At 40.9% G+C, this 27,750-nt stretch overlaps 1 protein-coding gene across 1 annotated transcript in view; it reads right to left on the bottom strand.

Annotated features, from left to right (window-relative positions):
• The window catches only part of KHDRBS3 (KH RNA binding domain containing, signal transduction associated 3), a 187,275-nt gene that overhangs the window by 86,105 nt on the left and 73,420 nt on the right, over positions 1 to 27,750 (bottom strand). The window contains exons 3-4 of the mRNA XM_021688479.1: positions 8,685 to 8,801; positions 2,526 to 2,672 (exon numbers count right to left, since the gene is read on the bottom strand). Coding sequence (XP_021544154.1) covers positions 2,526 to 2,672; positions 8,685 to 8,801 — 264 coding nt within the window. The remainder of the gene's footprint in view (positions 1 to 2,525; positions 2,673 to 8,684; positions 8,802 to 27,750) is intronic.

The following is a 27,750-nucleotide window of genomic DNA, read 5'->3' as shown; positions in this document are numbered from 1 at the left end:
AGAGATAAAGAGAGCATGAACGGGAAGGGCAGAGGGAGAGGGAGAGAGAATCTCAAGCAGACTCCCCAATGAGCACGGAGCCCAGTGCGGGGCTTGATCCCAGGACCCTGATTATCATGACCTGAGCTGAAACCAAGAGTCAGATGCTCAACCAACTGAGCCACCCAGGCACCCTGAAAATGAAATTTTAAAAGTTCCATTCACAATAGCATCAGAAAGTGCACAATACTTAGAAATAAATTAAACAAAAGAAGTCTAAGACTGGCACCCTGAAGACTATATAACTGCTGAAAGAAACAAAAAAATATCTGTTAAGTAGAGACACTTCGTAGTCATGGACTAGAAAACTAAGTACTATTAAGACGGAAATTATCCCCAAACTGAGCTACAGATTCAATCCTCTGTCAAAACCCTTGGAGGCTTTTTTGTAGAAACTGACAAGCTAATCTGAAATATATGTAGAAATGCAGAGGAACCAGAATAGTCAAAACAATTTTGAAACAGAACTTTTTCTTTAAAAAAGAATCAACAACCTGGATTTCACACCAAATTGCTAGAACGCTAAAGTAATTAAAGAAAAAGTTCTGTTTCAACATACGGTGCTGGGACAACTGGCTGGGTATCTACATAGGAAAAGATAAACCTAGATCCTAACTTCATACCATACACAAAAATTAATGTAAAATTGATCATAGACTTAAAATGACAGAGCTAATACTATAAAAAATTAAGAAAACAGCAAAAAATCTTTGTGACCCTCGGTTCAGCAAAGAGTTCTCCTGGTCAGCCCAGACTCAAGGGGACAGAAGTCAGATCCATGTCCTGGTGGAGGAGTGTAAAGGGGATGGGGTGGGAGGTCCTGTGGCAGCCTACATGGCTAGGTCAGCACTCCCCAGTCCACCCTGAATGACCACTAAGACATTAAACCTCTCCTTAGTCTTGTCGGAGTAACAATTTTATAACTGTTTGTATGAATATCTGATTCTTATCTGTCTCTTCCATTATATAGACTCCACAGGGTCAGATAAAAGAATGTCTTTTATTAGTTCCCATGTATCTATCACATAGAAAGTACTAAAAAACTTTGTTTCTAAACTAAATGATTAGGGGCACCTGGGTGGCAGAGTTGGTTAAGCTTCTGACTCTTGATTTCGGCTCAGGTCAAGATCTCAGCGTTGTGAGATCAAGCCCCACATCAGGCTCTGCACTGAGTGTGGAGCCTGCTTAAGATTACCTCCTTCTCCCTCTGGCCCCCCACCTCTCTCTCCCTCCTCTCTAAAAACCAAAACAAAACAAAAAAATAAGTGAATAAATGGATCATCATATTGGGATCATCATGAGGGAATTAAGGAAGTTGAACCATTTTCAGCTCCCAAGTAAAATGACTTAATACAACCCCATGTCTCAGCTTTTCCAAGGCAATCATGACTTAAGATATCCTTTCCCTATAAATTCAACAGTTTTCCTCACAGCTAATATAGTCATGACACATACGCTGTGGTAGGTAAGTCAATCTACTAGACCAACCTGGGATTGCTGAAGACAGTCTTACCTCAGGCAGCTGTCTGGCAGATATGACAGCTTCTCTAAATAAATTGTCTAAAGAGCCAAAGTGTTCAATGTTTCAGTTTTTTTTTTAAATCTAGTACATGTAAATTATATAAAAAACCTAAATTAACTTTCATAATGGAGGTAGGGACACATTCTATTTAAATTACCACATTCTTAGCAATGTCCAAGTGTCTGGGAAGGTTAAAACAGAATAGCAATTGTTACATTAACAAAGCATAAGAGGCGCCTAGGTGGCTCAGTCGGTGCAGCGTATGCCTTTGGCTCAGGTCATGATCCCAGGGTCCTGGGATCGAGTCCCGCATCAGCTCTCTGCTCAGCAGGGAGCCTGCTTCTCCCTCTCCCACTGTGATCTCTCTCTCTCTCAAATAAATAAATAAAAATCTTTAAAAAAAACCCAAAAAACAAACAAAAAGCCAAAGCATAAAACACCTGGCAGAAGCCAGGTAACTATCAGCACAGTGCCTTTCTTCTCTGTGCTCCTTATGCTTAGGTCTGTCATTATATTTACCATGCTATACTGAAATCATTGGCTTACGCTTCTCCCTTCCCCTACACTACATAGTCCTCGAGGGTAGGGACTGCTTTTATTTATGGCTACTGGTCCAATACCACCGACAGTGCTTGCTGCATGGAAGGCACTGACGGGTTTATACTGGAGAACAATGGATCTGTAGGTGATTTTAGTGTCACAAAAAGGCTTAGGACTTGTGAGTCCCAAAACTTGAACTAGTGATTATGCTCTTCAACTTTCTTGGCCGGCTAGCCTTACCAGTCCTATCCGATCTCTTTTAAAAATCCCTTGCCTCATTTATAAAGAAAGAAAAATGCCAATTCACAGGGACACTTTTAACAAAGTGCTGTGCAAATAATACTTACTGCTAAAAATTACCATGGATTAAAATAAAAGAAGGACTTTGAAGTGCAAATTAACTATCAAGGAAAACTGTACTAACAGGAATGAGGAACTTTTTGATTTCTTCCAGTGCGTGTCCCATCCGGGCATATGCTTCTGCTGGTGGAGCGAAGACTTCAATGAGAACATGCAGGTCATCGTTGAGGTGAAAGTACTTGGCTTCTCCACTTTTCCTCAACTCTTCTTCCTGAAGAAAGAAAAACCATGCTTAAAAGGGCATCTTTATAAGAAAAGGAACAAGAATGCTACACAGAGCTGATCCGGCATGCAGCTGTCATAGAAGGTTCACTCAATGGCAAGCACCGCCCTAAGGATGAAGGATTAAGATACACATCTGATCCTGCCATTCCCACCTTCTATGAAAACACTCAAGGCTTCATGCTGCTACTGGAATAAGTCTCAACCCCTGCCTCTGGCCTAGGGGGAGACCCTCTGCCACACTGTGTGCTCTGGTTGCTTTGTCTCCTGTCCCCCCAGCCCGACGCCCTCCAGGCGCTGCTCAGACCCCTGGTCAGACCGGCTGATCTCCCCAGCTCCCTCTACATGGGTTACGCCAAGTATCTGTGATGCTGCCACAAAGCATTTCCACCGCCAAATTACCTAAAATACCTATTGTTTACTTGACTATTATCTAATTTTCCTCACTGGAGGTGACGGCAACAGAACAAGACCATGATGGTCTTCTCTGGTGCTCATCGGCCTTGTCTAGAAAAGTGCTCGGTATATAGCTGACACCCGACAAATACATTTGGACGAGTAGGTAAATATTATTTACTCATTTCCATGTTCATTTGCTCATTCATATATTCATTCAAAAAACATTTCTACATGCCAGGCACTGTATCTGAAGATAAAACAGTGAATAGAATAAATGAACGACTTTATTACATGATTTTACATAATTATGATACACATTAAAGTTTTTTTGTCTACATAATGAAATACAGGGGAGAAAAACGAGGAGGGGGAAAAACCTAGATCAGTCAGCAAGAGACAAATGATTTTGGTCCATGATCTTCTCCTAACTAGCATTCATTATAGTGGCAAATGACAGAACCTGGATCTTTTAAAAGTCTTTGTTTCCAACATTCAAATCAGACAGACAGATTAAGAAGAGCAGGTACCTACACCTAGAGTGATTTCCAAAATGGGGGGAAACCTTCCTAGCCTCTCTAAAACACCAACCCCATGAGAAGGAGAACCCTAGAACTCCTGGCAACACCACCTTTGAATTCCACCGCAGGCCAAGAGGTCAGAGAGGCCCAAGCACCCCTGACTTCATCGTTTAAGACGTCAACTTGTGTTACTTCATTCATTTGATTTCTTTTAGAGAACAAAGAGATGTGCATATACAGCATGACAGGACGTGGGGTTTTGAGTCAGATATACCCAAAGCATAGCCGTGCCAGACACCAGGTGTGTCTGTTTAGATAGATGAACTCTTAATTTGAAAAATCAAGTTGGTGTTAAGTATATTAATACAGGACTGTTGAGAAGAGTAAAAGGACCAACTTTCCGTAAATGCCTGGCAAAGGAGATCACGTACATACTGCCCAGCACACTGCTTTACACGTGCCAGGACTCGATAAGTGCCAGTTTTCTTCGCATTTACGGAAAGAAGGTCAGAAACCGAAGGAAAAGAAGGAGAAATATTTGAAGCAAGGAGGGCAAATATAAGCTACCACAATATCCTCTGCATTTCCTTCAAAGTTGGTCACGTATAAAAAGCACGATTCTTTTAGGCCAACTGTAGACTATTTGTTCTAATCAGAACACTCTCCATCACTTGATCTGATACTCTGCCTTTCAGAGCTGAAGTTTTAAACTTCATAAAGTCGAATTTTATGTTCAACAGTTCACTTCTGAAAGTATAAACTACTGACCTCAACACTGCTTCCCTATTAGAATACAGCGCCACACTACGGATGTTAATGAGAGTAACTGTGACGCACAGTGCAGCACTCTGCCGTTGCTACCCCAGATGGAAACGGGGAGAGAGGCTTTCTTAGCCCAGCCTGCTGTCACTCATCCCCACAGAGCGAGGAGCTTTATCAGCTTCTGTCCTGGGTTAGCAGGGACAGGCAACATGGTGTTTGGGGAAGAACACAGACTTTGCTTGGAGTTCTGCGTTCAAATCCCAAATTCAACATGTACTGTATAATTTTGGACAGGTTACTTTATCATCTTGAAGAGGTGATTTTAAGTGCAGAGTAACAGTATAGTATCTACTGCTCAATGAGTAGTAATAAAGGAGTTACCAGAACAGTGATTAGGAGTTATTAGGAATATAAAGGAGTTGTAGTAAAAAAAGAGTTTCATGTTTAAAGACACAAAAAATCTTTAGAACTGTGCTTAGTACATAATAAACACTCAATAAATGATGACTACAGTATTAATTATTCTATTATTCTATAATATAGACGATAAGGGCAAAACAGCCAGCATGCTTGGCACAAACTGAAGGCTCGAAAGACCATAGCATTACGGTGATTATTATGCTACATAACGAACTGATACAAGTCAGTAATGACTCCCGTAATTTCGTCAATGTAGAAAATACAAGAGGGGTGCCTGGGTGGCTCAGTCGTTAAGCGTCTGCCTTTGGCTCAGGTCATGATCCCAGGGTCCTGGGATCGAGCCCCGCGTCGGGCTCCCTGCTCCTCGGGAAGCCTGCTTCTCCCTCTCCCACTCCCCCTGCTTGTGTTCCCTCTGTCGCTGTGTCTCTGTCAAATAAATAAATAAAATCTTTAAAAAAAAAAGAAAATACAAGAATAAAATGAATTATGGTCTCATTAGAATTTAGATAGTGAACACTATGAAAAGCTAAAAGATGAGATTTTAATAGTAATGGAAATCTCTTTAGCAATAAACATTATTAACTGAGAATTTCTGCAGACTAAAAGGATCAACAGAGATCAGCATTCAAGAGTTCAGGCAGTGAGGACCTGACTGCAGCACAGGACAGGGTACCAGTGGTCTCCCCTTCTATAGCAAACCTGTGACTTGAATTATCACCTGAGGTGACACCACTGACCTGCTTCTGAAGACTGATGGCCACGTGTGGCAGAGGCCGGCCACAGTATGATGCACACGAGGAAAACAAGGCGGGGGAGTGGGGTCAAACTGCACCGAAGAGTTCTAAAAAGAAAATGACAGACTCAAGACTTGACATTACGAGTGCAAGTCTCAAAGAGCCAGAAGTAGGCTAGGAGGTGTACTGCTCATGGCCACAGGCTTATGGAGCCAACAGGCAGAAGCAGAGTTGAAGCCTGTGTGCTGCTGAAGGACAGTAGACTGCCCAGCCACCTCCTCTGTGAGGTTTAGGAAAATGTCTGGAGAACAGTGAAGATCTGAGAACTGGATTGGCAACATTTGGGAGGATTCAAACAACCCCTAGTATTCAAATGTTGAAGCCCCACTGAGCCTTCCACACAGGCAGAAGCCTGTCTGGTGAAACTTTTCCTACCTTGTTTTGAATAGCCAAGGTAGTTCCTTGAAAGGAGATGAAAATTCTCTGGCTTTATTTTTTTTTTTTTAAGATTTTATTTATTTATTTGAGAGAGAGAGCAAGAGGAGAGACAGAGACAGAGAGAGAGAGTGTGCACACAAGTCGGGGGGAGGGGCAGAGGGAGACAGAGAAGCAGGCTCCCCATAGAACAGGGGCCTGACACTGGGCTCGAGTTCAGAACCCTGGGACTATGACCTGAGCGGAAGGCAGACACTTAGCTGACTGAGCCACCCAGGTGTCACGCTTTATTACTGTTTCTTGGTATGACCTCCTGGCCCAGGATCAGATCCTTGTTTGCCCCAGGGATGCAGAGAATAAGAAAGCCAATAGTAACTGTGAATACCTCCTTGTGTACATGTGACACTTCCTCCTTGTCTTCCCACCGAGGATCTGGGGGGGGCCTTTTCCTAGAGCAACTATGCACTGATAAGATAAATACCCAGAAAGCCTAAGGGTTAACAAACTTGACTCTGAGCAACTTCTCCACTGAGGGCCACTGATGATAAGTGGGATCTACAGGGTCAAGAGAATAAAGGACTTCTGGTCCTGTCCCTTGATAGCAGCTCAATGGACTGTAAACCCCAAATGTGTGCTACTTCCCCAGTTCCTGGGTGTCTTGATGGAATGGAAATGATCAGCCACTTACAGAATCTCTATAATGATTCTCAGACCCATGTGGTCAAGGACATAGAAATGAGAGGATCAGTGAAGGGCTGGAAAGTAGTCTAGGAAAGCAGCCTAGACCCACTGAGTGTGTAAGAGAACAGGGTGCCCCATGCAATGCAGAGCAAGCACTCAGCGACCGGGGAGGACAAAGGGACTCATTTTAGTAGATGTCAAAGCACCTCCTTGCCCAGCCACCTCAGTGCTACTCAAGGGACTTGAACAAAGTGTCTGTGGCAACAGAGAGAGAGGTTACGTATTACTTCACAACACAGACTCCCCTCAAAAAGGATTCTTAGCTACTGCACTGCTGAATGCCCAATATGCCAACAGCAGAGATAGCCCTTAAAATGACAACATAATCTAGAAAAACCACCAAGCCCTGATAGCAAAGTGACCATATTTAGAATCCTTTTCATTAAATGGATAGCCAGGCACTTGTTATTACTTGGACATATAATCCAGCTAAAGACTTGCCTTCCCTCCTTCCTTTGTACCTGTGAAACTATCTGTGGATGCCCTCATCACTGCCACTGTATGCCACAAAATGTCGCTTCTGACAAAAAACAAAACAAAACAAAACAAAAAAACCTCCCTTAACAACAAACAAAATAAGCAGTATGTTGATGAATTTCACTGGTCATTTCATGTACTTCATGACCAGACGGCTTTATTGAAGACCTAATTAAGATATCAGCAAGGATGGGTTAGTTTCCTACAAGTTATACAAAATTTCTGACCAACTGACCAATATATGGTTCCATCTCCTTCAGCTGCCAGAACAGATGAGTCAGGGAATCAAAGTAACATCATTTGAGACAGGAAGGCTTAGTGAATAGTCAACCTAACCTGGCCACACATTAGAATCATTTCAAATAACCACTGAAAATTCATTTTGAGGTTCTACCCTAAAAAGGTTGTATGGGAATCTTATTTTTAAACAGCACTCCATGTGAGTATGATAACAGCCCTGTTTTCATCAAATAATTTAACTTCCCTGATTAACACAAATAATATACTCAGGTTCTCTAAATCTCAGTTTTTTTACATGTAAAGTAAGGAAAATGTTATGTATCTTCCATCATTTTTCTAGGGATAACACAGAGTAATGCACTCACAGTAGCTGTTCGATAAACAAATGGCAGCCATTTTTTATTATAAAAGCCTTTGTTTAGATGGACTTTTTTGTGTGTGCGAAGAGGCTGCATTTTGTCTAAATAACTTTCTTGTCTGACACAATCATTGTTCAACATTTCATGGAAAGTGGCCACGGAATGTGGGTTTGGTTTTCAGTGACATCAATCTCTTCACAGTGACAGAGCAACAAAACGGTAACGGAGAATAATGTAAGTGATGACAGCACACTATGAAACGTGAAAACTTCCTTCAGAAGTGGTGTATTTAAGAAAGTGATCAATAAAAAAACTCAGTAATTTTAGCTTATCACAGAAAAAAAAAAAAAGAGGCAGTTAGAAGGACTAGAGCCAAGTAGAGCTACTGTGTGGGAGAATACGAAGCCACTAGTAAAACATTTAAAATCAATTTTAACTTGATAAAATGTACAGGGTATTAAATGAAGGGCAAAAAGAGCAAATCCAAGTGTATACTTTATAAACTCAACTATTTCAAATACAGGCATAGAAAAAAGGTCCCCAGGAACTCCTCGAAGATGCAAACAGCGGCAGTTAAGACTGCAGATAACTTTTCTCTTCGTGGTAATTTCAGTATCACTGTACTTTCTACGAGGAATTGCTTCTACAGTCGAAACCACAGGCACCGCTATTGCATTTTACAAATGAAGGTAATAGTTACAGATGTACACGGAGGACACCATATATTCTGAAACTGGTCCAAGCGACTCAGTTTTCTACACAGTACCACAAACTCATCGCCTTATACAACATTTTCATATAATTTCATTCGCAATCCTAGCTAGCTCTAATATAATTTGTACTAATACAATGGATAATCTAAAAGTACATTATGCAACTTGTCTCCAAAGTAGCCATTGTCTATGATGAATGTTACCTTTGCCTTGTCTCGCATGGAACCTTTCCCAAGGATGGACATTTTTGTCAAGGTTTCTTCTTGTAAACGCTTCAGAGAATTGCCACGGGGACCCAAAAGTTTCCCCACAAAGTTGAACTAGGGAAAAAACAAACAAACCAAAATTGTAACATTCATATCTGAAAGTAATTTATTAATCTTGAATGTCAGTAAACACTACAGTATGCTACAAATCACTAATTAATGCCAAATATTTAAGTTCCTGCTATATGCCTCTCCACAAACCACATATAATGGGGCTTAAAAGTCGTAAAGTAAAAACCAATCATTTCAATGATGGTTAGATTTCACAAATTATAAATTAAGCTAATTCCCAGAAATCCTAGGTTGCTATCCTGACAATTTTAACGCACATTTGACTTCAACCATGCACAGTGCTAGTAAGATGAGGATGTAGGTGGGGAAGATGTAAGGTGCTCCAGGCTGGTCACTATAGAGTGTCTGAGTCCTTCCACCTAACCTCAGCACTTGAGCCCTGGTTCGTCAACCAGGGATTGCACTGGCCTAGATGAGTTCTCAAGCATTTGGTGGCTCACAAAGCTTTATGACAAAATCCATCTACCTCTTCTAAAATAACTAGCTATGAAAATGTTGACAAATTAATGAGTCTTGATTCTTAGGGTTCTTAATTTAATAAGCACAGCAGAAGTGAATTCATTAATGATATGGACTCTGAGGCTACATTGCCATGGTTTTAAAACCCGGCTTTTCCATTTACCAGCTGAGTAACCCAGCTAGTTAACTGGGTCACCTGACCTCTCTGTACCGTGGGTTCCTCGTCTGTAAAATGAGAATAGTGAAATACAACAGAACCTACTCCCGTAAGGCTGTTAGGAAGATTACATGGGTCCATATAAATGAATCAGAACAATGCTTAGCATAGAAAAGACAATAAATATATCTTGAATGAAAGGACTGTAATTAGGAATTTCACACAACTTTTAAAAGCTTTCCCATAATTAAGGTAAGTCATGAATACTTCTTGTTCCCAGAAAGTCAGCCCTATTGACCAGAGGGAAACTGTTCTCTTTGGCAAGACTTCTGATTACAAACTCATGCAGCCACTGTTTTGGTATCAGCTCCTCCACGATCTGTGCCACTGCTGTGCTGTTGCTGTTTTTAAGAGAAAACTGTTCTTCAATTTCTCTGTGGTAATTGAAGTAATTTTCTTAAAATATATACTTTTAAAAAATCAAAATGATATTTTTTCCTTGCCTACTTTTAATTTTATTGGTCTTCAATGAAAACTCAAATATCTACAGTATTTTTAACCTTCACATGTAAGTATGTTTTGTTTTTTAAATTTAATTTAAAGTCGATTACTCTCTAAAAATATAGAAATGATACATATAGAGTTAAAAATATCAAATAATACAACATAGAAAAAAAAAAATCAGTGTCTCCATCCACTCATCTCTACCTTATTCTTGGTTCCCCATTTTCTCTGCTTTTTCTTTCTGGAAATTCTATTATTTGGCTATTAGGATCTCCTGAGTTGGAACTCTAAATTTCTCTCTTATTTTTCCTCTTTCCCTTTCACCTTCTCTGTTTTACTTTCTGGGGAATTTAAGTACATTTCCTACATATCTATTGATTTTTTTCATTTCTGCTATCAAATGTTTAACTATTAATAGTATTTTCTTATATTTGTTCTTTTTTAATAGCATTTTAAAAATATTTTATGGAAGTGATATAAATTCTTATATTTCTGAGGATATGAATGGCAGTGCCCCCCACCCCCACCCCGACTTGGAGCTTATAGTATCTGCTTCTTCCAACAGATTCACATTTTGTGAACTGGTCTCTTTGTACATTATGGGCTTTCCTCAAGTGACCAGTAATCCTCTGCTGCCTATTCTTAAAAATGTAAGGCTGAGGTTCCAAAACACTACCTGAAGTCCTGCTTTCATCCACAGGATTTGACAACTGGACTTGACAATTCACTTTAAGATGGTAGGCTAGTTTTTTCATCAAACGTTACTCAAATATCAGTATCTGTGTTTCTCTTCTCTTGGCCTAGCTAAGCATTACCCTGAATAGGAATTCCCCAATCTCCCAGGAGGAGGTATCAGCTTGGCTGCTGGAATGCTGGGATTCCCACTAGTAGGTGCACACCTTTATATAAGGGAAATAAATACCCTCATTTTCAGTGTGGCATCTCTAGCCCTCAGTTGTATCTATCTGGGTCTGAGAGCCCAAGGCTTCTTTATTCAATCCCTCCAGGAAATCTCTAGCCTGCTGTAGGTTAAGAAGGCAGATGCCTGGTTTTATCAGCCAGGCAGAGCATCCAGTGGTCTAACCACTTCTCACACAAACTTTGAACTAAGTCTCCTCTTCTTCAGTTCTGCCCACCAATCCACCTTCTCAATAACTAGTGTCCATGATTCCTGAGCCTCCTCGAGCTATTTCCGTACTAACGCCCATGTTTCTGGGACACTTTCTCTTGCCCTGTAAGCCTGAATTCTGCTTTCTCTTGACGCCTAAGTCATTACCATTTGTCCATCTATTTTGCAGCCACCAAAACTTCACTCCCATCATTGGCCTATTATTGCTTCACCCTTCCATTCTTGTCTTTGAGTATCTGTGCCTTTTTCCTTCATTTATATTCATTTTGGAAGGTTTCAAAGATGGCATGAGACTAAATTTGTGGTCAAGCAGCCATATTTACATCACATCTTATATTTCCCCATTAACAAAAACTAAGACACCTTAGAAATCATCCAGTCCAAACATCTAATTTTATACTGAGGAAACTGAAGTCCACAGAATGATATGATTTATTCAAGGTCACTTGTAGAACTCTACATAAGAAAGAAAAGTATTTTTATGATTTTATATGCCTTTAGGATTTCTTTCTCCATTTAACTTCTATTAGTCTTTCACTCACAAAAAGGACATAAATGAGTGTTTTGACAGTCAGAAACACTTTCACTCCCTTCTCTGTTCAAGCACATATTGTGCAGGAGTTACATGTTCTATGTCAAGTCAGCCTCATGAGTCCCAGACTTCATCTACAACACAGGGATTATACAACCCACTGATTGATGAACAGTAAATATGAATTAAATACAGAAAGGTATAAAAAATCACCTAAGAGAGCAACCAACAGACTGTGCATACTCCAGACCAAATTAGTAAGTAATAAATTGATGAATTCAACTATTATGGACATACATAAATCTATATGAACAACATCCACTGATTACTGAAAACTGACTCCCCTCCATCCACGAGGCTGCCAAAGGAGCCAGCACACTGAAACGGCAGGACTGTGCCCAGGCCACCCAGGCGGGTCATGGAGTTGGCCTCTGACTGGAAGTCTTGGAGTCTGAGGTTTATAACTAAGAGTGTGGACACTCATGTCCTTAATGCTGAGTCACAACAATGGCACTGTGCTCGGCTGCTTGGTCGGGTTCTCAACCCCTGATTGCATCACCTCCCAGGGAATCTGGAAATACTTAGCACGTCTGTTTGGTTGTCACAATGATGTAGGTCACTACTGGCATTTAGTGGGCAAAGGCCAAGAATACTACACATCGGAAATGGTGGGACTGCCCTTCACAACGAAGAAGTGCCCTGTGTACAATGTCATTTGTGTCCCTGTTGAGAAACACCGCTAGGGAGAGGAGTCACTGACTCTGGTTCCTCTCTCTTTCTTAGGCTTTAAGTCCTTGCTTCAGGCCTTCTTGCAGATTACAAGTTCAATGTCTCCACGGATTCTGTAAGGTACCCTACATACTTCAAAAAACAAAACAAAACAAAACAAATCTTAAGCTAGCCCAGGTTGCTACTTGCAACAAGAAAAGGCCTGAGTGACACGGATTCTTCAGACAACATGACGATACACAAATCAGGCGGCATGGCTGTCTCACTTGCTCTGAGTACTAGGACCGCCCACTGGTGCTCCCAGGCCACAGCCTTCCGAAGCAGCACAGCGCCCCTTACTGGCAGCGTGACCTTGGCAGTTCCTTAGCCTTCCCGGTCCTCAGGACGCCAAGTCACGGCTTGTGAGAGTCCTCACACTGAAGGGTTATCATGAAGATTAAGGCGCATCAGGTAAGTGCTGAGCACTGGAAGGATGCTGAATTTAACCCGACCCTGTGCTCCTGAAAAACAGTATGATGAAGACAAGCCCAGGCCCTTTTCCATTCCTGGGAATGGCTCATTGCTAAGAACTACTCCTCCGCACATGATTTAGATAAGATCTGTGGATGACCCGCTGTTCACCTGCGACAAGGCCAGACACAGACCCTCTAAATGCCACATTCTTTGCCCCACACAAGATTAGCTGACCTGTTGTCCCCACTGATAAATCAGAAAATGTCCACTAACCTGACCTGATCAAACTTCAGGGAAGTTCTCTCTTTCTTCAGGACCCTGAATGTGACCCACCAGCAACCTGGGCCAGCATACAACCCCCGAGAGAGACCCCTCCACTTCAGGCGCCAGCCTGAGGGTGAACTTTTTCTGATCTACTGTCCCTTCATGCCGCTTCTACCCACTCCTCCCACTTCCCCCACCTTGCTGGCCTCATGCTCTCTCCTCATAAAGCAAAGCCTTGGCTGTCTGACTGATCTCACGAGGCACAGATCTTCTCCCTATTACAAGGCCCCCTCCCTGCTCTTGTAATATTTTTTTGTAATACTTTCAAATAAACTCTTTCCTTAACCAAAGTCAGGATCTGGTTTTTGATAACTGTATTCTGAGAATGTAATATATTTTAACTTTCATTTTTATTAATAAATTCATTTGTGCCTAGATTTGAATAAAAGGTGAAAGTGTTATTTCCAAGATGAATGATATTTTTCCAGATGTGAATTATTACATTGCAAATATATTATCATATTACAAGTGTTACAATTGTAAACAGGAAACTTTTCAAAGACGGTAAACCAACATAGAGGTTTCACTGCATAATGTATAAGATCCCGTAATTATGTTCTTCGTTGGTAAAGACCAAATGCTTTTCTGAACTGGCTTTAATTGGTTTCAACTATATTTGTGACGTGACACTGTTCCTCAGGGAACAATTACACTTAAGCTGTCATTTCATAAACAACTAAGTCTCAAGAACATGTCACTGTCTCCATTAAAAGGTCCCCTTAATTGGGTGCTCACCAAAGAGGTGGTTAGTCCAACAAAGGGATGCTTTACTGACCTCCAACTCCACCCTAACACTGAACTCATGGCCTGTGCCAGCGCCCGTCAGAGCTCCTCAGCCCAGCCAGCGGGCCTGCCGCGGTGCCCTGACTCGAGCCAGGAACCTGACATTCACGCCATGAGGGCAGTGACGAGGCCTTTTGTGCTCACCACTCCAACACCTCATTATATCGCACCGATCTCACCTCGATGCCTCTCACAGTCTACTTGCCTGCAGTCACACCATGAGCCCCCACCCCCGGCCACCATCCTTGCTCGCCTCGCCCGCCTCAGCATCCTTTCACTGAATCAACCTCTAGCTCCTCAGGCAGCACAGAGTGTCACACGAAGTTCACTCGGGTACATCTCTGATTCAAACACAACTCCTAACAGTCTTCAGAATCAAGTCCCCGTGTCCTGACACTGCTGAGAGAGGCCCTTCCTGACCCGGCTCATGCCTGCCTCTCAGGCTCCACTGCTCTCCTGCTTTTGACTTTAGCCATTGCCATTTCTCAGAACTACCCCATTCCAAGAACTACCCATTTCAGCTCAGATGAACGTCACTCTTGCCCTTTAAGACAAGAAGAAAGCTGGACAGAATGAAAGTTAACGCCCAAGTCCCAGGGCAAACACCAACCACCCATGGGGCAGAGTTCAGGCGCCTGCAGGGAGAAATGAGCCTCCAGCATTTGCTTCTTTGCTTACCTGGGGTGGGCTCACCTGAGAGCACGAAGCCCTAAAAGCCACAGAATTAGAGGAGTCGACACTCCCTTAAGGGTCTTTTGTGCAGGAATTCAACACTCCTGCCCCAACCTCCACGTGCTCACAGGGAAGATCAGGGAGTGGGGGAGACTCCCGAGGCCACTTCCCTGGGTGCCGTGTGGAAGAAGGAAGCAGCCACTACTGAGATCAGCTCAGACTCATGCCCTCATCACACCCCTGCACAAAAGCTTAATCTGCAGGATCAAGGACAACAAGACCAATCTGCTTTGCTTTTTTAAAATATTGACAAAGTCAACAAAGCATGTAGTAGATCAGCTTCTAGCCCTCAGCACGTGTTATGACTACTACAACACTGGTGAAGTGGCAAGCTCGTTCTAGGGGCCGAGTGGAAACGGGAAAGAGATGATGACCCTGCTCACACAGAGTTTCACGTTCCAGCAGTAAGAGCCCGGTGACAAGTACAGTTTACACGAAGACAGCCATGCTGACTAACTGGCAGTGAGCATCCACGGAGGTGGACGAAAGCACCTACAGAGCGTCTGGGTGTTCACGGAGGGCTGGCCTGTGACAGCCGAGCATGAGCTGTGTCCTGTGCAAGGGTGTGGGGACACAGCGTTTCCTGCAATGTGATCAGCCAGTGCGAAAGCCCTTGGGCACAAAGGAGCTTCTGAGACCAAGAAGCCAGCAGCCTGAGGGGAGCAGAGCAAGTCGGGGCTTGGAAGGAAGAGGGTCAAAGACAGACATCCAGCAGGTCTCGTAGGCCATTGTCAAGAATCCCGATTTAATTCTGAGTTTAAAATACAGATGGCAATCTGGATGGTTTCACTTTCTCTTTGTATTTTGGTCACTGCTTAACTGTTCCCTCTTGATAAGAACTCACTCCTTTAACGATGGCACAACTTTACACTGAAGGGAGAGTGAGCTCCAGGGGATGAAGTGCATGCACGGGTTACAGGACCTTCCCTGACTGTAACTGAACTTTCTAATGCTCCCTCCACCTCCACTGCTTTTCTTAAATGCACTTTACTATTTCACGGCCAAAATGAAATCCTAGGATAAACCTGACACTTGCTAAAAGCCACCCCTTCGGTCCACGATGCCCACCCCCCCCCCACCCCCCAGCACAGCCCTGCCCCTCCAACCCTGAAACCCTGGCCTGCAGTCAGCACGTGCACATGTCGGTCATTTCACACGCCCGGCCTGACCCGGCAGCGAGAAAAGCACGCTTTAATGCTATCTTGGTTATCTACAGCTATGTAACCAACTAACCCAAAACTTAATGGCTCTAAACAATAACCACTGATTTATCTGCTCACAATTCAGCAATCTGAACCCTGGGGGGAGTTCCATGTGGCAACGGCCAGATCAGGTGGGGCGGAAGACCCGCTCTCAAGATGGCTCGTTCGATGCCTGTTACCGCTGATGGTGGCTGTCAGCTGATGTCCTCAGTTTTCCTTGTTTGCACCGATTCAACCCCACCTAGGTATCCTGGGCTCCCACTTATCATGGTGGCCTCAAGGTGGCAGAGCTTTTTCCTGGCGTATGACTTCCAAGATCAGAAAAGCAGAAGCTACCTGTTCCCTTAAAGCACATGCCCGGAAGCCGGCACCACGTCAGCTCTGGGGCAAGTTCTCACTGGAAGGGAGCTGCAAGGTCAGGAGAGATGTAAGGGAAGGGCAGACAGTGATCGCTGAGGGCAGAGCACCAGCACAGAGAACAATGACACAGCAGTCATTTATCAAAAAGTTAAGTTTTCATAGCCTCAAACATCACAGTCTTTTCTAGGCCTAGCAATGTACCTGCCCACCTATTATTTTCCCTAAGGAGCGCAGAGGTTGTGAACTTCTAAGGGCAGAGACCCTGTCTCATTCATCTGTGCAACAACTCAACAACTGCGTAAAACAGCACCTAGCTTCTAACAGTCAAGCAGTGTCTCATGCATTCAAAGAGAATGATGAATGTCAATCAAAATTAATGTCCAGAGTACACCAATCACTACCCAAGGGTTTAACACAGTTTAATTAACTTAAAGAAAACCCAGAGTATGCCACATAAGCACAGATGGAAGGCAGCAGATTTCTGGTGGATGGGTCCTAACTGGCCAATAGCATCTTGTAACTGAGTGTCATATAAAATCTAAATGTTCATTAAAATGCTTAAAAAGACATCTGAGAAAGACTACAAAATAATAGGGTACATATCAGATAGACAATGTAGTTTAGTAATACAGAGATGGGTCTGAAGTAGGACTGCAAAACAAAAGAGAGGATATAAAAAGAAGTTTTTTTTAAATGCTTGGATACAGAATGAAGTATACATGTCATTAATTTAAGAGCTAAGAAGATGTAACAGAGGAAGGAGGCCAAAGGGAGCAGGTCACCAGTGATGGCAAATGCAAATTCACCCTTGGGCCATTGCCTCAAGTAGGCCAAGATCATACGTTAGGCAGCAAAGAATCATCCCTACCACTGGCCCCCACACCTCTCACAGACACACACACACACACACACACACACACACACACACACACGTGAAGTGTACGTATGTGTATCTGTGTATGTATGTAGGCACTCATTTACTTTAAAATTCTGTATCTCTTCTATCATTGATTAATATCGTAATACTTAGGGCAAAAGATTCATCATTAATGACACTGGACACAGAGAAACAGTTCCAGTTTGAGAAGATTCGTTTTGTCACATCCAGCTAGATCACAGGTGCTTTCACTCTGTCATAAGGCTGGGCTTGGAACTAGGCACGGGGGAAGGATCAGCGCAGCCATTTTTCTTGCTCATTTAGAATGTCTTTTAGACCTTTAATTCACAGTTTCTTTTGCAATAATCCGTGCCCATTTAAAGGGAAGTTTAACTAAAACTAGGTAACGTAGCCCATGAATCCATAATGAGGCATATATCACAGCTATATGCCCTAATATCCTGAAAGCAAAGTAAGACTTGGTGAGACCTTCTGCACTGTGGAACTCCCCCTGCCCCCCTTTACCGGAAGATATGGTCTCAGCGTGCACGGAACTGTAGGCACTCACATGAACCCTGCATTCATCTAGGTACTAAATACTAACATGAAGTTTAATTTCTTGAATAAGAGCATGAGCTCTGGAGCCAGATTTCTGGGATTCAAATGCCTGTTACTTAGTAACTGTGTAACCCTTAGCAAATTACTTCTCTATTCTTTAGTTTTTTCATATGTGAAGAGGAGATAATCATTCCCTCCTAAAGTTGTAAAGGTTAAATAAGTTAATACATGTAAGATGCTGGAACAGTGTCTGACACCCAGGCTATTTATACATATATAAAAACCACAGGCTATTTATATATATATATATATATATATATATATATATATATATATATACACATTAAAACAGAAGTTCTAGCAAGTGCTTCTAGCACCAAATATACTGTTGTGCATACAGCCCTCTTTGGAAAACATCACCTAAGCATTTGCTTTCACCTTACTGGGGAAAGAGAATTAAACCCTCAAGAAACACATTTTGTTCATAATCTCCACATTCCTCTGATTCCTGCCCAAGGGCAAGAACTGAAAGTAAAGAGTAAATGAGATCTGTCTTACCTGCCTTCGCTTGAAAGGAAAGTCCAGATCACCACTTTTATTAGGTCTATGGGCCATTTTAGTTTCCAATGATGTAACTGCTAACCCAATGGTTAGTTAAATAAATCCACATTTTAGTTGACATTCAGAATATTGATCTTATTTGAATTAAACCAATGTCATAAATGCCAAACTCCAAACAATAGTAAACCTAATAACAGATTCAGGACCATGGCATCCACATGAAGTGGAGTGGGTGCTTTAGAAATAACATGCTTGTTTCTTAGCAGAGCCAGTAACTAAGTCAAGCTTCGGATTACTGACAATAACTTCCATGATTCTGATAATCACCTCTACATAGATGAATTTCCTAAGAATAAAAGTTATTCCAAACTTGTTTAAACATTCCAAACTTGTATTTAAATCAATCATTCCTAAATTTTAAGAGGAATTAAAAAAAAGAGTAAATTCTTTTATAATACAGAACACCTTCCCCTATACATTCTAGTTGTCTGTCTGTCTCTATGTCATCAGTCTTCCAGGGCTTCCTCCTGGCTACATAAAATTCTGATGCCCAAGTATAGCACTGAAGGCTTTCCAGACTAGCTGTCACCATTCCAGTGACGGCTACAACCTACTATTCTCCATAATTAAATCATTCTGGCTCAATAGTTACTCTGCTCTCCCCTCTGATCTCTACTTATTAACATCCTGAACTTACACTTAAGGACTAAATTTAATTCCATCTGTAATTCTTTCTCCAAAAATAGCCCTCTCTTACATCTTTAAATTCTTGTAGAGTCTGCCGACTTAGTATTTACCCTATATTATTTAGCGAAATGTACTCTGTTTCTCCTGTTAGAGTACCAATCCTTGGGAGTAACTGGGACCCACAGTTGATTCATCATTTCTCCTACATAATAGTTTCTCAAGAAATACTTGTGGAATTAAAGTTTATTTTATCCCAAATCAAATGGCACTAGTCAACACAGATTTTATTGACTTTCTTTGCTTGCAGAAATTATTGTGACCTATTAAAGCTATGGATAAAAATAATTATTTAAATTTATTACTTTGCCAACCACAATCACTTAAGTATTATTGGTAGTAGTGGAGATTATTTGGTGTTTCTACACTGATTGTAATTTTAACATAGTATCTACTTCTAAATGGCAAACAGCTCAACTTATTTAGACATCAGCAACTCTAAAAATCAACAAAGTATACAAAGAACTTCTCCAGGAGGTGATATAGGCAAAATCCATATACACAGGCATACACAAATAATGTACAATGTGAAATAATCTACATACTTTCTATCTCTATTTGCTCAAGGCTGGATTCTATTCTTTGAGTGTCTAGATGACAAAACAAATAAAAAAAGAAAACTATCCAATAGTGAGTTTGAAATTGTTAATTAGAAACTCTCAGACTTCAACAGTCTGGCTTCGAGGGGTATGAAACTAAAGGCAATAAACTGATCTGGACAAGAGCCTGTTATATAAGATGGGTGAGGGACGACAGTATAAATTAAGGAGTATAATGGAATGCAAACACAGAGATGAATCGTAATTAATTGAGGAAGTAGAAATAATAAATGTGTAAGTCATGGTATTTCAAGAATGGAGGGGGAGGAGGTAAATCAAATAGAAACTAGTAGACAAAAATCACACACTGATTTCAGGCATGGGCACTTAGGTATATGTGTTGTCATTCAGTGAAATAAGGAACACAGAAAAAGCTCTAGGTTTGCCAAGAAGGCGAGGAATGAAGGTCACTTTTGGGCACGCCAAATGTAAGAGGTCTGTGGGACATCCAAGTGGAGGTGTCCAGTAGGTGCTTGGTCTGACGGGGATGGGGAGGAGGTAAAGAGGATGGGGAGAGAGAGAGACCCACATAGAGGAGACACATCAGGTGTCAGAAAGCTAGTAAATGACAGAGCTGGGCATAACACAGAGGGACTGGTTCCTAAACCTGGCTTCTTTCCCCTCTCTAACTGCTTCTCAGAATCAATGTGTCCTTTTGCTTCATGTAATTATGTGTCAATTATTTGTCTTGATAAAAGTTCATAGTTTGGTCTGTGGTATGAATTTCTCCCATTTTACTGACTGGGCAGGGAATCCTAGAAGTGAGGGACCAGATGTCCTGTGTGCAATATCACAGTCATGTGATTTTCAACTGCTCCAACTTGGTGGTTCTCTGGGGGCCCAGAGCCAAAATAGTCAGTACAATAATATTTAAGGTATCTATGTCAGTGGTAACACATTGTTAAGCACTAAAAATGATTTTACCTTTTGGCTCGGCAACACACAGATCTATCTTCTATCACCCTTTAGAAAGTAAGCAGTGATATGATACAAAATTTATATATAACAATATTTATCACAGACTTTAATTTCTAAATGGTACTGTGTTGTGACCCAAGTACATATATGGTAGCATTTCTAGTCTTTTGAATGCAATGCAATTTGGGGGGGTCTATATATAACTAAATTTTGTGATTATTCATTTGGCTCAATAAAAGAGTAGGAGTAATAATAATTAGTAACAATAATAACCCCCTAAAACAACAGAAGTTGTTTCAGGAACACAGAGATGGATAGTTATTAATTGAGGAAGTACAAATAATAAATGTCTAAGTCAAGGTGCTTCAAGAATGGAGGGAGAGGAAGTAAATGAAGGAGAAACCAGTAGACAAAAATCACACACTGATTTCAGGCATGGACACTTAGGTACATGTGGTGTCTGTCATTCGGTGAAATAAGGAACACAGAAAAAGGTGTAGGTTTGCCAAGAAGAGGAGGAATGAAAGTCACAAAATTTGGTTATGTCTATGTTTCAGGAACATAAATAAATTCTCCAGGAACATAAATTCTTTTAGGAACCCCTCAATTTATGCCTGGCTGGTTTTGGAGTTCACTTAACAAATCTAAATCTAGGTTTAAGTTGCTACTTTCCAGGTCAAAAATCAAGAATTTTAAAGAGAATAAAGGAAAAGTCACAGCATAAGATCTGAAGTTCTTTCATAATATTTTTTGAATGCTATCGTATTTACGAATACCAATTTAGATAACTTTCTAATTGTCATGACACCAGCATGTGTCCCAAGATCACAACAGAGGGAAACCAGCCTCTGCAGATGCATCCTTCCATCTCTACCTAAAACCGCACGGCTCTCGGTTCCCTGGGAGGTGTGGGCTGTTGAGATGGTGGGAGACTGACCTGGATGGTTCATGGTCAAACAGCGGCCTTCTACCTCACTACCTTCCCTGAGGTTCTGGAGTCCAGAGGGGCCTTCTTACTTTGTCATGGGGTCCCAAAAGTTAATGCATACCAGGAGGGACACTAATAGCAACTTATCACAAATACACGTGTCGTAAAGTGATTATTTTTAGTATCAGGCCTCCTTGATGTCAACAAGTTTCAAAATCCCCACTAGCCACCAACATCAATTTTGGTAATGGCACCTATATATCAAGAACTAACACACAAGTATACTATCACTTTATTTCTACAGGTAAACTATCAACTGGACACCAAAAATACACCTTATTTTCATAAAAAGCCTCTTGAAAAACATTATATATGCCTCTGAAAATCAATTAGGAGTCACAGAAAAGGCAAGTGTTTACATACCAACATAACTGTCAAAATATTTACTACTGTGAGAAATTTTTAAACCCATCAAGATTTTATGGAATAGGTTTCTACCCCGTAGTAAATTTATGGATTTTTACTTGTCTGCAACATGCTACAAGGGAAAAATGCAAACCAATTTTTAAAAAGAACGTTTCCCTGAGCTTGAATTCAAACTCCAGGAGGGAACATGTTTCTGTAAGTACTTCTCTCTTCTCTCTCTCAACACCCTTAACCTAAGAGCTTCTATGAAACAGCAAATATATCAAATTTAAAATATGCACATAATAGGAAAACATTCACTGTAACAAACCACGTTGATTAATATAATGTTACTTGAAAACAGTATGCATGTATTATAATGCTTAGGGATTAAACAACTAGCAAATTAAGAAAATTAATAAATCTAACTTAAACTTATAACTGAAAATGACAGAATTTAACTCGGTACACTAAATCTTAACAATCATAGTACAAAGGTCTCTCCCAAATAACAATCTCAGGACCATTTTTTCCCCAAAATGGAAATCTTTTTCTATCCCAGTTATAAAATTTGCACCAAACTGCTGAACATTAAAGCACAGAAATAGGTAAAGCAGAAAGCCGCACATGATCCTACCCTCTAGAGAGTAACTGCTCTTAAGAGTCAAGTTGCTGGGTTTTTTTTCCCTAAATAATTGTCCAACTGGGGTACTATCTGCTTTACATGTTGTTTTTCTTCGTTTACTTAACATTGTAGCAGACATCTTACCACAGCAGTAGAGCATGCAGTGTGCGTAAGGCTACACAGAGATGTAATGCATTCCTTTCATCTTAGAGCCTGCTTTTCCAAATGGTGCACAGGAGTCTTCCGCCCCAGCACAACCCTGCATGCAGTGTGCCCTGCTTCTTAAACAGTTCCCAACACTGACACACCTGGAGAAGCCCACCTCATCCTCCAGTACAGCCCACATGTCACTTCCTGTTCAACCTCTGCAGCCCTCGATGGCCAGCCCGACCCCACACTCCGCTCTCTTACCACTTTATCTATTACTACTCTATAAAAATCTGCACACCTTATTGAAATTAACCTGTTTAGCCAAATAAAATGGCTTGTAATTTCACAACTGCCATCTACCCTGTGTTTCCCTATCGTGGCCACCCCTTAACCTCACCCTGTCTGACTTCAGACCCAAGCCCAGCTAGCTCCTTCAGAGACAGCCACCTTCGGGAAGGCTTCTCTCAGAGTGTCAATATGATCCTCCTCTCTGTCTTCCTAGAGCACCCTAACCTTGAACTTCTCATGCTATATTATAGACGTTAGGCTGTTCATCTGCACTCCCCACAAAACAGATCTTCCTGTAACAAAGGAACATGTCTTGATCACTTCTGTTTTCCCAGTAAATACTAGGTATATTAATGGATGGATGGATTCAATGATGTGTGAAACAACAACAACAACAAAAGAATGTAAAATCTAAACCACAAAGGATCTATGGGTTCCAATGTTGATTTGGCCCTTACGTTGTATCTAGCCACTGCTCAGAATCAAGGGTAAGGGTTTCTCCACAGGAAGACTCTGGATAGCAATTTCTACAGCTTGAAGTCTTAAAAAACATCCCATAAAACAGTGTTTACTTTGAGTTTCACACTTTACAAGCCCTGACATATAACTCAAGAGAGTGAATGTGTCTTAGCTCTGAATACTAAAAGACTCATGTTCCGTGCTACCCACCGAAAGAGTGTTGGAAGTGGTTCATTAAGAGAAAATATTCAAGAGGCGCCTGGGTGGCTCAGTCGTTAAGCGTCTGCCTTCGGCTCAGGTCATGATCCCGGGGTCCTGGGATCGAGCCCCGCATCGGGCTCCCTGCTCGGCGGGAAGCCTGCTTCTCCCTCTCCCACTCCCCCTGCTTGTATTCCCTCTCTCACTGTGTCTCTCTCTGTCAAATAAATAAGTAAAATCTTTAAAAAAAAAAAAAAAAAGAAAATATTCAATTAATGGAAATCCTTTTATTGGATGGAGCTTCACAAACAGCACTGCTCTCTTGCCGCAGCAGCTGAAGGTATACAGTCTCGGGAAAACTGCGCATCCAGCTGCTCTCTGCCCTGCACTCTGGAGGGCCGATCGCCAGCTTCCTCCAGCTCCATCTACTACTCACTGACACCAGCACGAAAGCTTTTTTCTTAGAACTGCCGCAAGTGCCAGATTAGCCTTCACAAAAGTCTGGCCTGAAACTCCCAGGCTCAATTAGGCTAAGCAGAAATATCTTTTTTTCAGCATTCTGAAAGCAGTGGATGTCTAAGCAGCCTACTTCAGATATTACAAGTACTTGAAATAGACTCTGCTCTCCGTTAGACACAGAAATTATAATTTGTCTTCCCCCACTCTCATCAAAGCTGACAGTGAAAAACAGTATTTGAGATTTTATTTCAGGTACTTTTGTACACATACTGTATTTCATATACTCACTCATATTCACAAAGTATTAATTCCAGATTAATCATCTACTAGACTATGAACTATTTCAGGACAGGGAGAGTGTTCATCTTTCTATCTACTGCCTAGTGTGCATATAGTGTATCAAGCATAGTGATCAATTTATAAAGCCTTCCGTAAGCCATGCTTTGTTTAGTAACAAGTCTGTCTATGAAATGTTTGCAACAGAGTTTTCTCTTTACTAAAAACGTGTATCTTCAGTTCTGCAGGTACGGTTGTGTAAGCTCCTAACAGGATGACCATCTATAGATAACAACTATAAATTCTTAAACTCTAAGCAAAACAAAAAAATCAATTGTCTGAAGCCTTTGGAGAATGATCAAAAACAAGGGGATTCTGGAAAGGAGTCAAGACTTGGAAGACTGGGCCTGGGCAAACTTACTGGTTTTAGAATTTTTAGCCTGAGTGGCAGAGCCTGAGACAACCACAGTGCCAAAATGTGAGGTAGGGATACAAGGAAAGGCAGAGTCAGAGACGGGGGGGGGCCTCCAAGTTTGTGTAAAAATCCGCCCAAATCCCTGGCTGACCCCAGGACCCTGTATGCCAAAAACAAATGCAGAAGTCAAACTAAGAAAAGAACAATCAATCATGGAACACTACATCAAAAACTAATGATGTAATGTACGATGATTAACATAACATAATTAAAAAAAAAAAAAAAGAACTGAACTGAGATCTGCACTCTACTCAACAAGTCTGCGGTCTGAATCCAAAATCATCAACATTCCTCAAACAGAACAGAATCCAGAGTCTTGTCAACACAACACTCACTATGCCCAGGATACAGTCCAAAATTACTCAACACACAAAAAACTGAAACACTGTGACTCACTATCAAGATAAAAGTTTATCAATTCAGGTCAAATCCAAGATGACTAGGATTTTAGAATTAGAGACTTTAAAGCACCTATTTTATCTGCACTCAATGACACAAAATAATATGACACCTGTAATGAATAAAAAGCAGAAAATCCCAGCAGAGAAAAAATTTTTTTCACATACACATATTTATATATGAATCAAATAATAAATTCTGAAACAGATCATTACAATACCTGATACAAAAAGTTTATCTAATGGGCTTAACAGAAAAATAAAGATAACGTTAGAGATAATTCATGAATTGAAGATACAGAAGTGGAAGTCCAATCTGAAGAACGGGGCAGGGAGCAGAGAAAAGAGAAAAGAGACACAGGAATTATTTTGAGAATATCAAAATGTTGAACATATGTGTAACTGGTCTCTAAAGGTGGAGAGAAAGGGTCATAAAAAGTATTTGAAAAAGTAATAGCTAAAATATTACGATGAAATGGACAAATCTCTTGGCGGGGGGAGGAGACCACAAAAGATGAAATAGGAAATCTGATTAGTGCCCTGTCAATTAAAGACTTTGAACTCATCACTAAACTTAAGGCTCAAAGGTCTTCACTGGTTAATTCTATCAAATACTAAGGATGAAACAGCATCAAACTGACATACATTCTTTGGGGTTAAAAAAAAAAAGGAAAGGAACACTCCTTACTTTATGAAACCAGCATAACACTAATATCAAAATCTGACAAAGATGTTATATATGAAAAAAAATTATAGGCCAGTATCGTCCATGAACATAGAAGCATTTGAACCCAACAATATATATAAAAGAGATGATAGGGCGCCTGGGTGGCTCAGTTGGTTAAGCGACTGCCTTCGGCTCAGGTCGTGATCCTGGAGTCCCGGGATCGAGTCCCGCATCAGGCTCCCTGCTCAGCGGGGAGTCTGCTTCTCCCTCCGACCCTCCCCCCTCTCATGTACTCGCTCTCTCTCATTCTCTCTCTCTCAAATAAATAAATAAAAAAATCTTTAAAAAAAAAAAAAAAGAGATGATAATTAGTAGGGTTTAACCCAGGAATGCAAAGCTGGTTTAATTTAGACAAATCAATCAATAAAATTCACTATATTAACAGTGTAAAGAAGTAACCTTCTGTGTTCATTTCAACAGATGCAGAAAAGGCATTCAACGGAATTCACCACCCAGTCAGGATCAAATCTCTCAGCAAAACTGAGATAGGAGGGAACTTCCTCCACCTAACAAAGGGCATCTACAAAACCCCCTGGCTGTTAACACTTAAATTTTTCCACTCTGGTAACAAGGAAAGAAGGCCTAATCTCACTACTTGTACTCAAGCATTACACAATACAATAATGCAAACTAAATAAATAAAAAGCATAAAAATTGGAGAGAAAGAAGTAAACTATTTATGTAGGTGATAAGATTGTGTACACAGCATATCCTAAGTAATATAAAACAACTCACGAAAACAAGTGAATTTAGCAAGGTAGCAGAACATAAGGTCAATATACAAAATTTTCTATTAGAAGTAAAAAAATGAGAAAATAAAACTTTAAAATATCCATTGTCCAATAATATCAAAAAACATAAAATATTTAAGAATGAATTTCACAAAAGGCAAGTAAGACTTTTACCCTGAAAAGCATAAAATGCTGCTGACAGAAATTAAAAATCTATAAATGGAAAGACACGCCATGTCAAGGAAGAGAAGATTCGATGTTGTTAAGATGAAATTATCTGCATAAATTAATCAATACAGTGCAACTACAATCTTTATCCAAGCAAAATGTTTTGTGAAAGTTAATAAAATAATTCTTAAATTTACATGGAATTGAAAAGGACCTCTATCCAAGCAATCTTGAAAAAGAAGGACAAAGTTGAAGGGACTGCATCACCTAACTTCATGTCTTATCATAAAAAGCTACAGTAATGAAGATAGCATGGTAGGGGCCTAAGGATCCACAGGTAGATGAATGAAACAAAGGACGTGCAAAAAATAGACCCTCACTTACATAGCCATGTAATTTTCCTCAGAGGTGCCAACACCATCAGTGGGAGGAAAACATCTTTCAACAAACGGTACTGGGAAAACCGGGTATCCACATGGAGAGAAAATAAATTTTGAACCCCCTGCATCACAACATACACTAAAAGCAATTTGAGATGTATCAAAAACCTAAAAGTAAAAGCTGTTGTGGTAAAGCTTTTAGAGAAACACAGTAGACTAGCTCTGTAACTTATCAACAACTCTAGCATTTCTTTGAAACTGGCAAAGATTTGTTAGTTGACAGAAGGTAATAATCATAAAAGGAAAGAAAAACCTGATATATTAGACAGACATCATGAAATTAAAAACTTCTGCAGATCACAAGACACTATGAAGAAAATATCAGGAAAGCCACAGACTGAACCAAATATTCACAGAACACATCTAACAAAGGACTTGTATCTGGGATATTTAAAAAAGCTCCTACAACTCAATGATGAGAAGACATACAGCCCAGGGCGCCTGGGTGGCTCAGTTGGTTAAGCGACTGCCTTCGGCTCAGGTCATGATTCTGGAGTCCCGGGATCGAGTCCCACATCGGGCTCCCTGCTCGGCAGCGAGTCTGCTTCTCCCTCTGACCCTCCTCCCTCTCATGCTTTCTGTC

Source organism: Neomonachus schauinslandi, chromosome 4, assembly GCF_002201575.2.
Source record: "Neomonachus schauinslandi chromosome 4, ASM220157v2, whole genome shotgun sequence".
In the NCBI taxonomy this organism is placed as follows: Eukaryota; Metazoa; Chordata; class Mammalia; order Carnivora; family Phocidae; genus Neomonachus; species Neomonachus schauinslandi.
This window is presented reverse-complemented; position numbering and strand designations above follow the sequence as displayed.